Source organism: Oncorhynchus keta, chromosome 22 (assembly GCF_023373465.1).
Source record: "Oncorhynchus keta strain PuntledgeMale-10-30-2019 chromosome 22, Oket_V2, whole genome shotgun sequence".
Lineage (NCBI taxonomy): Eukaryota > Metazoa > Chordata > Actinopteri > Salmoniformes > Salmonidae > Oncorhynchus > Oncorhynchus keta.
The window spans coordinates 51,256,698-51,274,197 of NC_068442.1; the positions used below are offsets into that span (position 1 = coordinate 51,256,698).

At 46.8% G+C, this 17,500-nt stretch overlaps 1 protein-coding gene and 1 long non-coding RNA gene across 8 annotated transcripts in view; one reads left to right on the forward strand and one right to left on the reverse strand.

Annotated features, from left to right (window-relative positions):
* LOC118382244 (ephrin type-B receptor 3-like) overlaps positions 1–17,500 on the reverse strand; it is a 133,673-nt gene that overhangs the window by 25,290 nt on the left and 90,883 nt on the right. For 2 of the 7 annotated variants that reach the window (XM_052475522.1, XM_052475520.1), the window contains exons 4-10: positions 13,713–13,868; positions 12,400–12,735; positions 6,453–6,577; positions 5,765–5,927; positions 4,208–4,316; positions 2,305–2,357; positions 895–1,113 (exon numbers count right to left, since the gene is read on the reverse strand). In XM_052475522.1, the coding sequence (XP_052331482.1) occupies positions 895–1,113; positions 2,305–2,357; positions 4,208–4,316; positions 5,765–5,927; positions 6,453–6,577; positions 12,400–12,735; positions 13,713–13,868 (1,161 nt within the window). The remainder of the gene's footprint in view (positions 1–894; positions 1,114–2,304; positions 2,358–4,207; positions 4,317–5,764; positions 5,928–6,452; positions 6,578–12,399; positions 12,736–13,712; positions 13,869–17,500) is intronic. The other 5 variants (XM_052475527.1, XM_052475525.1, XM_052475526.1 and 2 more) reach the window with 3 other exon arrangements.
* The window catches only part of LOC127910710 (uncharacterized), a 5,057-nt gene continuing 1,497 nt past the window's right edge, over positions 13,941–17,500 (forward strand). The window contains exons 1-5 of the long non-coding RNA XR_008075911.1: positions 13,941–15,543; positions 15,938–16,028; positions 16,087–16,263; positions 16,322–16,415; positions 16,749–17,016. This is a non-coding gene — a long non-coding RNA (uncharacterized LOC127910710). The remainder of the gene's footprint in view (positions 15,544–15,937; positions 16,029–16,086; positions 16,264–16,321; positions 16,416–16,748; positions 17,017–17,500) is intronic.

Sequence of the window (17,500 nt, forward strand, 5' to 3'; positions counted from 1 at the left end):
GAGACAGGGGTTGGGGTTCGTCACTTAAGGCGAAGGCTGGGAAGCGACGGGTTCAAGAAGCAGCAGTAGGTTTTAAGCCCTTGTAGTAGTAGTAGTAGTAGTAGTAGTGGTAGTAGTAGTAGTAGTAGTAGTAGGAGTGGAGGGGGCTCAGCTGCAGGTGACGTAAACCTCAAATCCAACTTCTCATCATCACAAGTCTTCATTCGGCTCAGATACAATCCTACAGCTTTTTTTGCAAAAAATATTACTAAATATTTCAAGATATAATAATATCAATAATTTATGATTTCAAGATTACTAACTAGTGCGTCAAAAAGGGTGGAGGGAAGGAGCAAGGGTACTCTAAAGGGAAACAAGAAGGATGACCACATACGGAGTTCAAGGGTCAAAGGGTCTTTAGAGTGGCCCCGTTTAACATTGACCCTTGAGAAACTTGGGGGAGGGGGGTGTTCTGAGATGACCAATCCTGAACCTGGAAGGCTGCTGTTCTAGCTGCTTGACCAGCCAATCAACCCTCCTAGATGATGATTAAGTCAGTTACATTCAAGTAGAAGAGCTAACCAATGGAAGTGACTGAATTAATGACACTTGAAGGAACAAAATAACTTCCTACTACAGAGCACCTCTCCAGGATCAGGAATGGGCAGTTCTTAAAGGTTAAAGATTAAAAAAAAAAAAATTAAAAGGTTAAAAAGGACAAAAAGTGTGGAAAGTAGCTAGCAATCAAACAGGCACTTAGGTGCCAACCTGGGGGGCCATGGTTGTGAGTGAAGCGAATTAGAGGTGGGGGGACATATTTTTGCAAGTGCAGATTTTAGATTAGGGGGGGCTGAGGCTAGTGCTGGGGGGTGCGAGGCGAGGCAGGGGTTGGGATGATGAATTGAGTGAAAGTACCGCTTGGCGTGAAGTCCTCTAACGGTATGGCCTGGAGGTGACTAGCAGTCTTCCCCCTGTAGCTCAGGAGCTTTGGTTGGTTACCTGCGCCGATGACCTCCTCGATCTTCACGCAGGAGATGTCGATCTCCTTCGCAAACTCTCGGACGGCCTCGTTGGGGTCCTCGTAGGTGAAGGGGTCGATATAGACCTTCATTCCCGGCGTGACTATAGGGGATTCAATAGCGGGAATAATCACATGAATCACGGCCGTCAAGCAGTAGTTACCATTGAAAACAATATGTCCTGGGCATTTGGAAAGTGTTCAGACCCCTTTACTTTTTTCACATTTTGTTACATCACAGCCTTATTCTAAAGTGTATTTAAAAAAAAGGTTTGCCTCATCAAAAAACAGAAATATCACATTTACAAAAGTATTCACACCCTTAACTCAGTACTTTGTTGAAGCACCTTTGGCAGCGATTACAGCCTCGATTCTTCTTGGGTATGACGCTACAAGCTTGGTCTCTCTAGAGATGTTCGATCTAGTTCAAGTCCGGGATCATCTTTCCCTCAATCCTGTCTAGTCTCCCAGTCCCTGCCGCTGAAAAACATCCCCACAGCATGATGCTGCTGCCACCACCGTGCTTCAACATGCTGTACCCTTCCCCAGATCTGTGCCTAGACACAATCCTGTCTCTGAGCTCTATGGATAATTCCTTCGACCTCATGGCTTGGTTTTTGCTCTGACATGCACAGTCAACTGTGGGACCTTATATAAACATGTGTGTGGCTTTCCAAATCATTTCCAATCAATTTAATTTACCATAGGTGGACTCCAATCAAGTTGTAGAAACATCCCAAGGATGACCAATGGAAACAGGAAGCACCTGAGCTCAATTTCGAATCTCATAGCAAACGGTCTGAATACCAATGTAAATAAGGTAATTCTGTTTTTATTATTTTTTTTATTATATATATATATTTTTTTTTAACCTGTTTTCACTTTGTCATTATGGGGTATTGTGTGTAGATTGATGAGGAAAATGTTTTATTTAATCCATTTTAGAATAAGGCTGTAACAAAATAAAAAAAAATTCAAGGGGTCTGAATACTTTCCTAGTGCACTGTACGGATTGGATTAACAGAAGATTTAGCAGTCGAGGCACACTTTCAATGAGCTCCACAGCCACTACCAATTCTATAATTCAGTGTAATCTGTGCCTGTTATTGTAAAGCCAGTTATGACATCACTGGCTGTGGACATATTATTTGTAAATGGGATGCTAGTGACATCACCGGCTGTTGACACGCAGTGTGTGAATATATACTGTTGAATGTAGGGACAAAGTCAAGCTCAGAGAGTGTCTGTTAGAATGTGGATCTTGGGATCGCTTATAATGTAGGACAGGATAGGCAGTAGAGACTTACTGTACTGCTGAAGTTTCTCTGTGTACTCTGACTCAGAGCCATTCCTCTGCTTCCTGTGGGGCAAACCAAAGTAAAAACACAAAATCAGTCATGTGCCGCAACACAGCAATACTTAATGGAACAGGAGAGTGTGGAAAGGATGTCAGTATAGCTGTGTCAGGTAATATAGATTTCAGTATAGCTGTTTCAGTTAAAATAGATTTCAGTTTAGCTGTTTCAGGTAATATAGATTTCAGTATAGCTGTGTCAGTTAAAATATATTTCAGTATAGCTGTGTCAGTTAAAATATATTTCAGTATACCTGTGTCTGTAGAAATAGAGAATTACACTGTATTTCTCACTAGGATAAAGCTCACTTATTTGAGGCTAAGAAATACAGAATTTTGAGTAAAACTACAGAAGAAGACAATATCTTGAGTAGAAAACGTAGGACTCTGTTTTGTATGTATGAAGTGAAAGCTGAGAGAAAACATAATGGCCCAACACGAGAAGTAAAGGACAAAGTCTCTCCCAATGGCAGCCTCAGCTGTTTCCCACAACACCCAGTTTAACACATCTTCCCACATACTGGTTCAGACTACCCCCCCCCTCTTTTCCTTTACTCATCCTCTGCTTTCTCTTCTTTCTTCAGTATCAGTCCATTAATGGGGGGAGGGTTGGGGACGTTGAAAATCCATGTTAATGTAGTTCCTTTGTTGTCTAACCAGTAACCGGGGCAATAATACCCGACGGTGATTTGCATCTCATTTCCAATTCAAATGTGGTTCCGGAATATGCCGAGGAGGCTCTGAGTTTTGCTTTTTTTCCAACAATCTACTTTTTTCCCTTCTCTCGTGGTAGAAGCTTGCAAGTTAAACTAAGACAGAGAGAGAGAGAGTCGCCAGCGAGCTAAATTAAGACAGAGACACACTAATGAGATAAGCTAAGACACAGAGACAGACACTAGCGTGCTAAGCTAAGACACAGAGACAGACACTAGCGAGCTAAGCTAAGGCACAGAGACAGACACTAGCGAGCTAAGCTAAGACACAGAGACACTAGCGTGCTAAGCTAAGACACAGAGAGAGAGGAGGAGAGGAGAGGGAGGAGGGAGGAGAGTAGGAAGGAGTTTGTTCAGCGTGATGAGGGCCCTGCTCTTCAGACCAGCCTGCTCACACCGAACCATTCCACCACGGCAGCAAAGAGGTGGGTAAGTACCAGCCACCAAAATGGAAGGGTGTCAAACTCGCACACTTCACCAACATGCAGACTCCCAGTAAAAGATGAGTAGTGCTACGTAGAGTTGAATGACCGCATTGAGGCCGAGCTATGCTTTTACAGGATCTGAGTGGATGTTGAAGTTCCTACAAGTGAATAGGACTCAAAAGGATTCAGTGGGGTCAGCCGGCGTCCGAGCGCGTGAAGGCAGGCCAATCCTTTCCTAGCAGCTGCAGCTCATGCTGTGTCCATTGGGCAGGGCTAGCCTTGCAAGGTTTTTGGGAGGCAAATCTGTTTGGGACTTTTCACTAGATAGAGCTAATCTCCTACTCACAAACCTCATAGGTGGCACGCCTGTCCCGAGTGTCCCTGTGTGTCTTCTGTGGGTTTCAGGATGTAAACACATTCAAAAGTTGACATTTCCCATTTTTTTTTTTTTGTGGGGGATTTTTCAATCTGTAAATCAAATACACCAGGAATTGCGAGAAATATGCAATTTTCTCAATTAAAAGTACGCTAGTGTTGAAACACAAATGGAAGAAATGACCACGTTGTGTAATATTGCATGAGCTTGGTGAAATGCTGTGGATCATTTTTATCAATGGAGGTAAATCCTAGAAATGAAAATGAAAGACAGATGTAGAAACTTTTCCCAATGTTGTCTCAACGACAAAGTGTTCACTAGGTATTATCGACTTATTCTCACCTGAGGCAGACGATGGCGATGACAACGACAGCTATGATGAAGACGAGACCGGCAGTGGCAGAACCCACGATGAGGGGCAGCTGCTCCTGAAGAGACTTCTCTGGGTCACCTAGGGGTCGAGAGATTAGAGGTCAGGTGAACACGAGAGCGTTACCCAAATAATCTACCCTTACTCCTAGAAACCAATCCTACCGTTACCATTCCTACACTTACCCCTAGAAACCATGCCTACACTTACCCCTAGAAACCATGCCTACACTTACCCCTAGAAACCATTCCTACACTTACCCCTAGAAACCATGCCTACACTTACCCCTAGAAACCATTCCTACACTTACCCCTAGAAACCATTCCTACACTTACCCCTAGAAACCATTCCTACACTTACCCCTAGAAACCATGCCTACACTTACCCCTAGAAACCATTCCTACACTTACCCCTAGAAACCATGCCTACACTTACCCCTAGAAACCATGCCTACACTTACCCCTAGAAACCATTCCTACACTTACCCCTAGCCTACACTTTCCTACCCCTAGAAACCATTCCTACACTTACCCCTAGAAACCATGCCATTCCTACCCTTACCCCCTAGAAACCATGCCTACACTTACCCCTAGAAACCATTCCTACACTTACCCCTAGAAACCATTCCTACACTTACCCCTAGAAACCATTCCTACACTTACCCCTAGAAACCATTCCTACACTTACCCCTAGAAACCATTCCTACACTTACCCCTAGAAACCATTCCTACACTTACCCCTAGAAACCATTCCTACACTTACCCCTAGAAACCATTCCTACCCTTACCCCTAGCCTACCCTTACCCCTAGAAACCATTCCTACACTTACCCCTAGAAACCATTCCTACACTTACCCCTAGAAACCATTCCTACACTTACCCCTAGAAACCATTCCTACACTTACCCCTAGAAACCATGCCTGCCCTTACCCCTAGAAACCATTCCTACCCTTTCCTACACCCCCTAGAAACCATTCCTACCCTTTCCTACCCCTAGAAACCATTCCTACCCTTACCCCTAGAAACCATTCCTACACTTACCCCTAGAAACCATTCCTACACTTACCCCTAGAAACCATGCAAATAAATTCATAAAAAATCCTACAATGTGATTTTCTGGATTTTTTTTCTCATTTTGTCTGTCATAGTTGAAGTGTACCTATGATGAAAATTACAGGCCTCTCTCATCTTTTTCAGTGGGAGAACTTTGGTGGCTGACTAAATACTTTTTTGCCCCACTGTATAAATATATGTTTTTATATACACTTGCAAACATTCTAAAAACTTGTTTTTGCATTGTCACTTTGGGGTATTGTGATGTCATTATGGGGTATTGTGATGTCACTTTGGGGTACTGTGTGTAGATTTATGAGGGAAAAGGTTCATTTAATCAATTTTCGAAAAAGCTGTAACGTAACAAAATTGAGAAAAAGTCAAGGGGTCTGAATACTTTCTGAATGCACTGTATCCAATGCTTGTGACAAACCCCAATGTCCCCTCTGGGGATCAATAAAGTTAACTCAAACATACTTTGCAGGTTGGTGCTGAAGTCGGCGGGGCTGCTGTAGCGACCGTACCCGGCCACCGTGCGGGCCCGGACCTGGACCACGTATGGCGTGCCGGCCTTCAGCCCCTCGATGCGGGCAGAACTCCTTTGGGCGGTCATGGTGTGGGCAATAGCTTCTCCCTGGTCCTGCCAAAACCAAACACACACGGAACGGTTTAGAAATGCATCAGAAAACAAACTACATCCCCCTCATTCATCATTATCACCCGTATTCATCGCCTTCCCCCACACCCCACTGTGAGGCGAATGCCGCGTCCAACAAATCTTCCCGAACAGACGGAGAACGGCAGCACGAGGCATGAGAGAGCTTTCAATCAACGACTACAACAGGACAACAAACAGAGATACACTGAGACACTTTGTTCTCTCCTCAGGTAGGCCAATCCACATGGACACACCCTCCCGCTTGTGTAGGTTATGGAAGTAGTCAGAAACATTTCAACTATATAAAAGGAGTTCGGGGGAGTGAACAGAGAGAAATTAGGAGGATATTGGGAGGGGAACGAAGGAAGGAAAGAGAGAAAGACAGAGGGACACGATTAAGGCTTTTGTCAGAACGGTTGTTGTAGAGGTGAATAGGGTGATATTACTTAATAAGACTTGTGAAATAGGATGTGTAAATAAGAAGTGTTGACTTGTGTTGTTGCTTACCTTCTCATGGTACTTAATCTCATAATCCAGAATGATCCCGTTGGGTTTTTCAGGGGGCAGCCAGGAAAGACTCATGGTGCTAGCTGTGGCCCCCATCAGGTGAACTGTAGGTACTGCAGATGGAGCTGTGAGAGCGGGGCACAGGGAAGACAAAATGATTGTTAATTCACTGCTAGTATCCACCTCTTCTCCTCTGGGTATCCACCTCTTCTCCTCCTGGTATCCACCTCTTCTCCTCCTGGTATCCACCTCTTCTCCTCCTGGTATCCACCTCTTCTCCTCCTGGTATCCACCTCTTCTCCTCCTGGGTATCCACCTCTTCTCCTCCTGGTATCCACCTCTTCTCCTCCTGGGTATCCACCTCTTCTCCTCCTGGTATCCACCTCTTCTCCTCCTGGTATCCACCTCTTCTCCTCCTGGTATCCACCTCTTCTCCTCCTGGTATCCACCTCTTCTCCTCCTGGTATCCACCTCTTCTCCTCCTGGGTATCCACCTCTTCTCCTCCTGGTATCCACCTCTTCTCCTCCTGGTATCCACCTCTTCTCCTCCTGGTATCCACCTCTTCTCCTCCTGGTATCCACCTCTTCTCCTCCTGGTATCCACCTCTTCTCCTCCTGGTATCCACCTCTTCTCCTCCTGGTATCCACCTCTTCTCCTCCTGGTATCCACCTCTTCTCCTCCTGGTATCCACCTCTTCTCCTCCTGGTATCCACCTCTTCTCCTCTGGGTATCCACCTCTTCTCCTCCTGGTATCCACCTCTTCTCCTCCTGGTATCCACCTCTTCTCCTCCTGGTATCCACCTCTTCTCCTCTGGGTATCCACCTCTTCTCCTCCTGGTATCCACCTCTTCTCCTCCTGGGTATCCACCTCTTCTCCTCCTGGTATCCACCTCTTCTCCTCCTGGTATCCACCTCTTCTCCTCCTGGTATCCACCTCTTCTCCTCCTGGTATCCACCTCTTCTCCTCCTGGTATCCACCTCTTCTCCTCCTGGTATCCACCTCTTCTCCTCCTGGTATCCACCTCTTCTCCTCTGGGTATCCACCTCTTCTCCTCCTGGTATCCACCTCTTCTCCTCCTGGTATCCACCTCTTCTCCTCTGGGTATCCACCTCTTCTCCTCCTGGTATCCACCTCTTCTCCTCTGGGTATCCACCTCTTCTCCTCTGGGTATCCACCTCTTCTCCTCTGGGTATCCACCTCTTCTCCTCTGGGTATCCACCTCTTCTCCTCCTGGTATCCACCTCTTCTCCTCTGGGTATCCACCTCATCTCCTCTGGGTATCCACCTCTTCCTTCCATTCCTTCCTGTATCATTGCACCCCCCAACACACACACACTCTATTTCTCCCTCTTTCCCACCAATACTTTTTGTTGAAAGGTTTCTAATCCCTTAGTTCGGTACTTTGATCCTTTCACGTAGAGCTCCTTTCTTCCTCTTGTCTTTGTCACCCCCTCTCTCCTCCCTCTCCCCCCTCTCTCTCATTCCCCCCTCTCTCTCTCTCTCTCTCTCTCTCTCTCTCTCTCTCTCTCTCTCTCTCTCTCTCTCTCTCCTCCTCTTTCTTCCCAAGCCCAAAACCCCATCCCCACGTAGTAGCCTACCACCAGCCACCCATCACTCCCTGAAAAACTCCAACCTCTCCCCACAGACAATACTTCCTGGGCAGATTCCCCGGTCACTCTAGCCTGAGGATTAAGGGGCCTGGGGGCCTCCTCCTGGCCAAGACACTGGGGAGTAATTGGTAACCATGGTGGGCTGAGCCCCACACACTAACCTGTAACCATGGTGGGCTGAGCCCCACACTAACCTGTAACCATGGTGGGCTGGGCCCCCCACACTAACCTGTAACCATGGTGGGCTGGGCCCCCCACACTAACCTGTAACCATGGTGGGCTGGGCCCCACAAACTAACCTGTAACCATGGTGGGCTGAGCCCCACACTAACTTGTAACCATGGTGGGCTGGGCCCCCCACACTAACCTGTAACCATGGTGGGCTGAGCCCCACACTAACCTGTAACCATGGTGGGCTGGGCCCCCCACACTAACCTGTAACCATGGTGGGCTGGGCCCCCCACACTAACCTGTAACCATGGTGGGCTGGGCCCCCCACACTAACCTGTAACCATGGTGGGCTGAGCCCCACACTAACCTGTAACCATGGTGGGCTGAGCCTCACACTAACCTGTAACCATGGTGGGCTGGGCCCCCCACACTAACCTGTAACCATGGAGGGTTGAGACCCACACTAACCTGTAACCATGGTGGGCTGGGCCCCCCACACAAACCTGTAACCATGGTGGGCTGAGCCCTACACTAACCTGTAACCATGGTGGGCTGGGCCCCCCACACTAACCTGTAACCATGGTGGGTTGGGCCCCACACACTAACCTGTAACCATAGCGGATTGGGCCCCCCCACACTAGTAGATATCTCCCCCCCTTCTCCTCCCCCTGACCTGCACTCCTCCGGGGGGGGTGCACGGTGTAGGGCAGGAGTGTAGGACCCCCAGGCACAAACGGTGGAGGACCCCCAGGCACAAACAGTGGGTCATTCCCATTCCTTTCCTTAGGCTTTGAGGAGAAACTGAAGGGATAAGAGGAACATGGAGAAGTATATTCCGGTCTCTCTGAGCCTGTCTGTAGGAAATACTTTACGTAAAGACCCATGGGCAAAAACCAGCTAACCATCAGACCCTATCTATCAGCCTACACCAGGGCAAAGTTTACACACAAACTTACACACAAACCCCAGCTACCCATCAGACCCTAGTTATCGGCCTAAACCAGGGAAAATCCAACATATATCTCTGTTCCTAACGCAACAGACACAGGCCAAACTCAAAACTGTATAAGAACGTCCACTACAGAGCAAGGCAAGTTAACTCATCATCTATCCCCAAAAGAGGTTTGCCCAGCCTGCATCTTCTCAGATGCATAGACAAAACTGTATGGGTCTCGGTGGTGCAGATTGCTCTGGTGGCCTACCCAGCAAGCACAAAACATTCTTAGAACCATATGTTCAAAGAACGTTTAGAAACATTGTTCTTCTGTGGGAATTTCAGTACTATGTTTCCTACAGGTTTCCTCATGGTTCTATTTAAAGTCATGTTCTCAAATTGTTTCGAGAATTATTTATTTATTTATTTCCGTTTTCAGAATGTTAAGAAACTTTCCATAAACACCACAAGAAAACTTTTCTAATGTTCAGAGAATGTCTAAGAATGTTATTTAAATACATATCATTTCCATTATCAGCAAAACTCTCTTTTCTCTATCTTGTTAAGTGTGTTCAGGTGTGTTGGCCACGCCCATTAATTGGCCACACCTGATCTTAATGAGTGCTTATTTCCTTTGAAATTATGTCTGTTTGAATCGACGAAAATGAACAGCTTTTTATTCGTAAACAGGGCATTATAGCTCCATCCTGGTGGCGTAATGGAACATTTCCACAGACAGAAAATATAAGATTATAGGTTTGAATCTCACTGATGCCGTGTCACAATAAAAATGTGTTTGCATGATTTATTCCTATGGAAATTAATTTCCGTGTGTCCTGTCTGTGGTGGAGTTCAAAAAGTTAACAGAAAATAAGCTAGCAGTGTTATAACCATGGTGGATTATTAAAAAACTAGTAAAACATTCTCAGAACCTCCCTGAACCATAGTAAAACATTCTCAGAACTTCCCTGGAACCAGAGTTAAACATTCTCAGAACCTCCCTGGAACCATAGTAAAACATTCTCAGAACTTCCCTGGAACCAGAGTTAAACATTCTCAGAACCTCCCTGGAACCATAGTAAAACATTCTCAGAAGTTCCCTGGAACCAGAGTTAAACATTCTCAGAACCTCCCTGGAACCAGAGTTAAACATTCTCAGAACCTCCCTGGAACCATAGTAAAACATTCTCAGAACCTCCCTGGAACCATAGTAAAACATTCTCAGAACCTCCCTGGAACCATAGTAAAACATTCTCAGAACCTCCCTGGAACCATAGTAAAACGTTCTCAGAACCTCCCTGGAACCAGAGTAAAACATTCTCAGAACCTCCCTGGAACCATAGTAAAACATTCTCAGAACCTCCCTGGAACCATAGTAAAACATTCTCAGAACTTCCCTGGAACCAGAGTTAAACATTCTCAGAACCTCCCTGGAACCAGAGTTAAACATTCTCAGAACCTCCTTGGAACCATAGTAAAACATTCTCAGAACTTCTCTGGAACCAGAGTTAAACATTCTCAGAACCTCCCTGGAACCAGAGTTAAACATTCTCAGAACCTACCTGGAACCATAGTAAAACATTCTCAGAACCTCCCTGCAACATAAAAATAAACATTCCCAGAAGAGGTGAAATGTTCACTTCTATTCTCAGTGGGTTGATCCTAGCGGGCAGAACACCGCAGGTTGAATGCCTAGTCATACACGAAACACTGCCTCACTGTTGTTATTTGTGGAGGTGTCCAAGTGCTTTGGAAATGTCCTTTGGTAAAAGCTCATGTGATTGTTTTTCTTCTTATACCTCACTTAAAATACATACTGTATGTAACCCATACTTACGATGGCTTTGCGAAAGTATTCACCCCCCTTGGCATTTTATCTATTTTGTTGCCTTACAACCTGGAATTAAAATGGATTTTTGGGGGGTTTGAATATATTGATTTACACAACATGACGACCACTTTGAAGAAGCTAAATATGTTTTATTGTAAAACAAACAAGAAATAAGACAAACAAAAAAAACTTGAGCAGAACTATTAACCCCCCCAAAGTCAATACTTTGTAGAGCCACATTTTGCAGCAATTACAGCTGCAAGTCTCTTGGGGTATGTCTCTATAAACTTGGCACATCTAACCACTGGGTTTTTTGGCCATTCTGCAAGGCAAAACTGCTCCAGCTCCTTCAAGTTGGATGGGTTCCTGCTGGTGTACAGCAAACTTTAAGTCATTATCACAGATTCTCAATTGGATTGAGGTCTGGGCTTTGACTAGGCCATTCCAAGATATGTAAATGTTTCCCCTTAAACCACTTGAGTGTTGCTTTAGCAGTGCTTAGGGTCATTGTCCTGCTGGAAGGTGAACCTCCGTCCCAGTCTCAAATCTCTGGAAGACTGAAGTAGCTTTCCCTCTGGAATTTCCCTGTATTTAGTCCATCATTCCTTCAATTCTGACCTTAGTGGTGTTGCAGACTCTGGGGCCTTTCAGAACAGGTGTATATACACTGAGATCATGTGACAGATCATGTGCACACAGGAGGACTTTATTTAACTAATTATGTGACTTCTGCAGGTAATTGGTGGCACCAGATCTTATTTAGGGGCTTCATAGCAAAGGGTACATATAAACGCACCACTTTTCACGCACCACTTTTTATTTATTATAAGTAATTTTTTAAATTGCACTTCACCAATTTCAACTATTTTGTATATGTCCATTACATGAAATCCAAATAAAAATCAATTTAAATTGTAATGAAACAAAATAGGAAAAAATGCCAAGGGGAGTGAAAACATTTGCAAGGCCCTGTACATACAGAGGGACTGTAGCTATCATAACAAACATCTACTTCTACCTGCATTGCTGCTGAAAAATACTATTCATTTTTCCTTTTATCATGTTTGTTGTGTACTAAATATTCCAGCTTTTATTTTCATAGTTTTTTAAAATTTGTTTTTATCCTGTGAAGCACCATTGTGTTTCTATGTCTGAAATTTACTGTATATAAAAAGCTGGATTTGATTTGATTTGACGCAAACACCATCTTAACCAATTCTATCGTAAAAGTGTAGCACAGTGCCGTTGTGCCCTTGAGAAAGGCACCGTACACTAATTCATCCTGGGGTTGTTTCTCTGTGGCTGACCTTGTTCTCTTTCTGTGTATCTTTCTGGTTTGTTTCACAATACAACAATAAAAGTATATTCGATCCAATACAACAGTCAAGCTTCTACCTACCGGCTTGATTGGTGGTGATATTGACGGCGGAGAACTGTGGCGTGTACGGGTTCTTATTCGACACGCCGTTGACGGCCTGGATCTCAAAGCTGTACTGGGTGTGGGCCTGCAGGTTTCGGACCGCCACGCGCCGCTGCGTCAGGCCCAGGTGGCGCGGCGAGATGTCTACATTGTCGTCGCAGCGCGAGCACATGCCGCGCTCGGGCAGGCACTTCTTGCAGATGACGTTGTAGAAGATGTCGTCACGACCGCCCGAGTCACGAGGCTCGCTCCACTCCAGGACCAGGTAGGTCTCATTGACGTTGGAGATGACGTTGCGCGGGGCCGAGGGAACGGCTGTGGGAGGAACAAAAGACAAAAAATATATATATATTTTAAATGTAAAAATACTTTATTGTCAAGAGAAAATGATTGCCAAAGCATCAATGTTGAACATTTCCACCAGGACATCAAATATAACAAGGATTAGAATGTAATATATTCTATTTCATTAGGACTTTGATGCTAGGGGTGCTAGATGGGGTGAGTTCTCTTCTCTCTGCTTGGAAAACAAAACAAAATAACCAGACGTTATAGTTCTTTCCGCGAGGAGGAGAGCGTGTGAGAGGGTGTTTGTGTGCGTGCACGTGCACGTGCATGCCAGCTTGTGCACTTGCACGCATATTTGTGCTGTGTGGAAACAGCTAAGGGGGATGAGAGAGACTATTGGCAGCAGAGAAGCAATTCTTATCCAATTATTGGCAGCACTTTGGGGTACGAACAGCTAGGGAGCCATATCTCTGGCAGCATTTTGGGAGAATCACCACCAGTGAAAAGATTAGTCTCTGTGTGTGTGTGTGTGCGTGTGCGTGTGCGTGCGCGCGTGCGTGCGTGCGCGCGTGCGTGTGTGCGTGTGCATGGTCTCCATGTACTTAACTAAGACACATCCACTAGATAAGTTCCTCCACTCTGCCAGAGCGAGGTAGCGGCTGTACGGACGTATAGGCAGCGATAACGTCAGGCTAAAGTTTGTTAGGACTGTTGTTGTACATGTAGCAATGTGGGAATGTTGTCAGAACCTTCAGAGAAGAGCGATACAGGTGCTGTGGGGAGGCCATAGTTCAGAGAGAAATGACTTGTTTCTTCAGTGTTACCCACAACCTGACTCTCTATACAGGCCCTTGGAAAACGTATTTATATACACAGTAAATCAACGAGTTGCAAAATGGCCCGCTTTCTGGTGTAATGACTGTAAGTCTATGGGTATATGCTAGCATCATGCTAGCTGTTGCAATGACTGTAAGTCTATGGGTATATGCTGGCATGCCACTTACTGGTGCAGGCGTTGTCTGGTGAGTCTGTGTCTGAGCGGTAGAAGCCGTTTCTACAGGAGCATACGTTGGCTGCGCCAGAGCTGGTACGGCTGTTGGGTGGGCAGGGTGTGCAGAAACCCTCGCCCTGCTTGGATTTGAACGTGCCTGGGCTGCAAGCTGAGAGAGAATGAGAGAGAGAGACAGAGAGAGAGACAGAGAGACAGAGAGACACAGAGAGAGAGAGAGAGAGAGAGAGAGAGAGAGAGAGAGAGAGAGAGAGAGAGAGAGAGAGAGAGAGAGAGAGAGAGATTGAACAGAGTGAGTCCAATAGCCAGTGAAAGTACACAGATAAAGTGGACTGGGTTAACACAGCTCAATGAAAACACACTCATTTCAATCTTTAGCGTTTTACTGAATGTCGTTGAATGTTGCTGTTGTTGTTGTTTTTGGTGTGTGTGTGTGTGTGTGTGTGTGTGTGTGTGTGTGTGTGTGTGTGTGTGTGTGTGTGTGTGTGTGTGTGTGTGTGTGTGTGTGTGTGTGTGTGTGTGTGTGTGTGTGTGTGTGTGTGTGTGAACAGTATGTCCGTGTGTTATCATGGCACTCTCTCTGAGCCTTTGTGATAAACTACAGCTTCCCTCATAACGGACAGCTCTCACTGGTGCTGGTTTTGTGTTAGTTTTCCCCCTGGAGAGCACCGCCAATGGTGTAGAAAGACGGTGGTTTTAACCAGCATGCACACGCTGTCATCCCAAATTACTAGCACACCGCTCAGAGGAAAACACACAAGCTTGCGTGAAGCTTCCTCTGAACTCCTTAATGCACTCACACACCGACACACTGATATACACACACACACAAACACACACACACACACACTGACAAACACACACACACACACAACACACATGCACTCACACACCGACACACACTGATACACACACATAAACTGACAAACACACACACTGACACACACACACACTGCTGTCACACAAAGACACAAACATACACACACACACACACACACACACACACACACACACACACACACACACACACACACACACACACACACACACACACACACACACACACACACACACACACACTTCCCTGCCACTTGGGAACAACCTTTACTTCCCAGTAACATGCCAATAGTCTGGCTTTTTCTAATTCATCCAGTTTACTGCACCACTAATGGATAATGGATTTGGTATAGATCAGTGGAGGCTGGTGGGAGGAGCTATAGGAGGACGGGCTCATTGTAACGGCTCGAATGGAATGAATGAAACTGTTCCACTTATTTGATTCCAGTCGTTACAATGAGCCCGTCCTCCTATCGCTCCTGCCACCAGCCTCCTCTGGTATAGATGTAATGGGTTCTCAATGCTACCCGGAGGCACATCGTTTCTCTGATGGGAAGTGTCATATCGGTGCCCTTTGTAGACTCCCTATCCAAGTTTATAACTCTGGTGATGAGTTAGGAGGCAACACACAGCACAGGAAAGGTGATGAGTTAGGAGGCAGGCAGCACAGGAAAGGTGATGAGTTAGGAGGCGGCAGAGGAAAGGTGATGAGTTAGGAGGCAGGCAGCACAGGAAAGGTGATGAGTTAGGAGGCAGGCAGCACAGGAAAGGTGATGAGTTAGGAGGCAGGCAGCACAGGAAAGGTGATGAGTTAGGAGGCGGCACAGGGAAAGGTGATGAGTTAGGAGGCAGGCAGCACAGGAAAGGTGATGAGTTAGGAGGCGGCAGAGGAAAGGTGATGAGTTAGGAGGCAGGCAGCACAGGAAATGGATGAGTTAGGAGGCAGCAGAGGAAAGGTGATGAGTTAGGAGGCAGGCAGCACAGGAAAGGTGATGAGTTAGGAGGCAGCACAGGAAAGGAGATGAGTTAGGAGGCAGGCAGCACAGGAAAGGTGATGAGTCAGGAGTCAGCACGCAGCACAGGAAAGGTGATGAGTCAGGAGGCAGCACGCAGCACAGAAAAGGGGATGAGTTAGGAGGCAGCACAGGAAAGTTGATGAGTTAGGAGGCAGCACGCAGCACAGGAAAGGTGATGAGTTAGGAGGCAGCACGCAGCACAGGAAAGGTGATGAGTTAGGAGGCAGCACGCAGCACAGGAAACGTGATGAGTCAGGAGGCAGCACGCAGCACAGGAAAGGTGATGAGTCAGGAGGCAGCACAGGAAAGGTGATGAGGCAGCACGCAGCACAGGAAAGGTGATGAGTCAGGAGGCAGCACAGGAAAGGTGATGAGTTAGGAGGCGGCAGAGGAAAGGTGATGAGTTAGGAGGCAGGCAGCACAGGAAAGGTGATGAGTTAGGAGGCGGCAGAGGAAAGGTGATGAGTTAGGAGGCAGCACAGGAAAGGTGATGAGTCAGGAGGCAGCACAGGAAAGGTGATGAGTTAGGAGGCAGGCAGCACAGGAAATGGATGAGTTAGGAGGCAGCAGAGGAAAGGTGATGAGTTAGGAGGCAGCACAGGAAAGGTGATGAGTCAGGAGGCAGCACAGGAAAGGTGATGAGTTAGGAGGCAGCACAGGAAAGGTGATGAGTTAGGAGGCAGCACAGGAAAGGTGATGAGTTAGGAGGCAGCACAGGAAAGGTGATGAGTCAGGAGGCAGCACAGGAAAGGTGATGAGTTAGGAGGCAGCACAGGAAAGGTGATGAGTTAGGAGGCAGCACAGGAAAGGTGATGAGTTAGGAGGCAGCATGCAGCACAGGAAAGGTGATGAGTTAGGAGGCAGCACAGGAAAGGAGATGAGTTAGGAGGCAGGCAGGCAGCACAGGAAAGGTGATGAGTCAGGAGTCAGCACGTAGCACAGGAAAGGTGATGAGTCAGGAGGCAGCACGCAGCACAGAAAAGGGGATGAGTTAGGAGGCAGCACAGGAAAGTTGATGAGTTAGGAGGCAGCACGCAGCACAGGAAAGGTGATGAGTTAGGAGGCAGCACGCAGCACAGGAAAGGTGATGAGTTAGGAGGCAGCACGCAGCACAGGAAAGGTGATGAGTTAGGAGGCAGCACAAGAAAGGTGATGAGGCAGCACGCAGCACAGGAAAGGTGATGAGTTAGGAGGCAGCACAGGAAAGGTGATGAGTTAGGAGGCAGCACAGGAAAGGTGATGAGTCAGGAGGCAGCACAGGAAAGGTGATGAGTTAGGAGGCAGCACAGGAAAGGTGATGAGTTAGGAGGCAGCACAGGAAAGGTGATGAGTTAGGAGGCAGCACAGGAAAGGTGATGAGTTAGGAGGCAGCACAGGAAAGGTGATGAGTTAGGAGGCAGCACAGGAAAGGTGATGAGTTAGGAGGCAGCATGCAGCACAGGAAAGGTGATGAGTCAGGAGTCAGCACGCAGCACAGGAAAGGTAATGAGTCAGGAGGCAGCACGCAGCACAGAAAAGGTGATGAGTTAGGAGGCAGCACAGGAAAGGTGATGAGGCAGCACGCAGCACAGGAAAGGTGATGAGTTAGGAGGCAGCACAGGAAAGGTGATGAGTCAGGAGGCAGCACGCAGCACAGGAAAGGTGATGAGTCAGGAGGCAGCACAGGAAAGGTGATGAGTTAGGAGGCAGGCAGGCAGCACAGGAAAGGTGATGAGTTAGGAGGCAGCACGCAGCACAGGAAAGGTGATGAGTCAGGAGGCAGCACAGGAAAGGTGATGAGTTAGGAGGCAGCACAGGAAAGGTGATGAGTTAGGAGGCAGCACAGGAAAGGTGATGAGTTAGGAGGCAGCATGCAGCACAGGAAAGGTGATGAGTTAGGAGGCAGCACGCAGCACAGGAAAGGTGATGAGTTAGGAGGCAGCACGCAGCA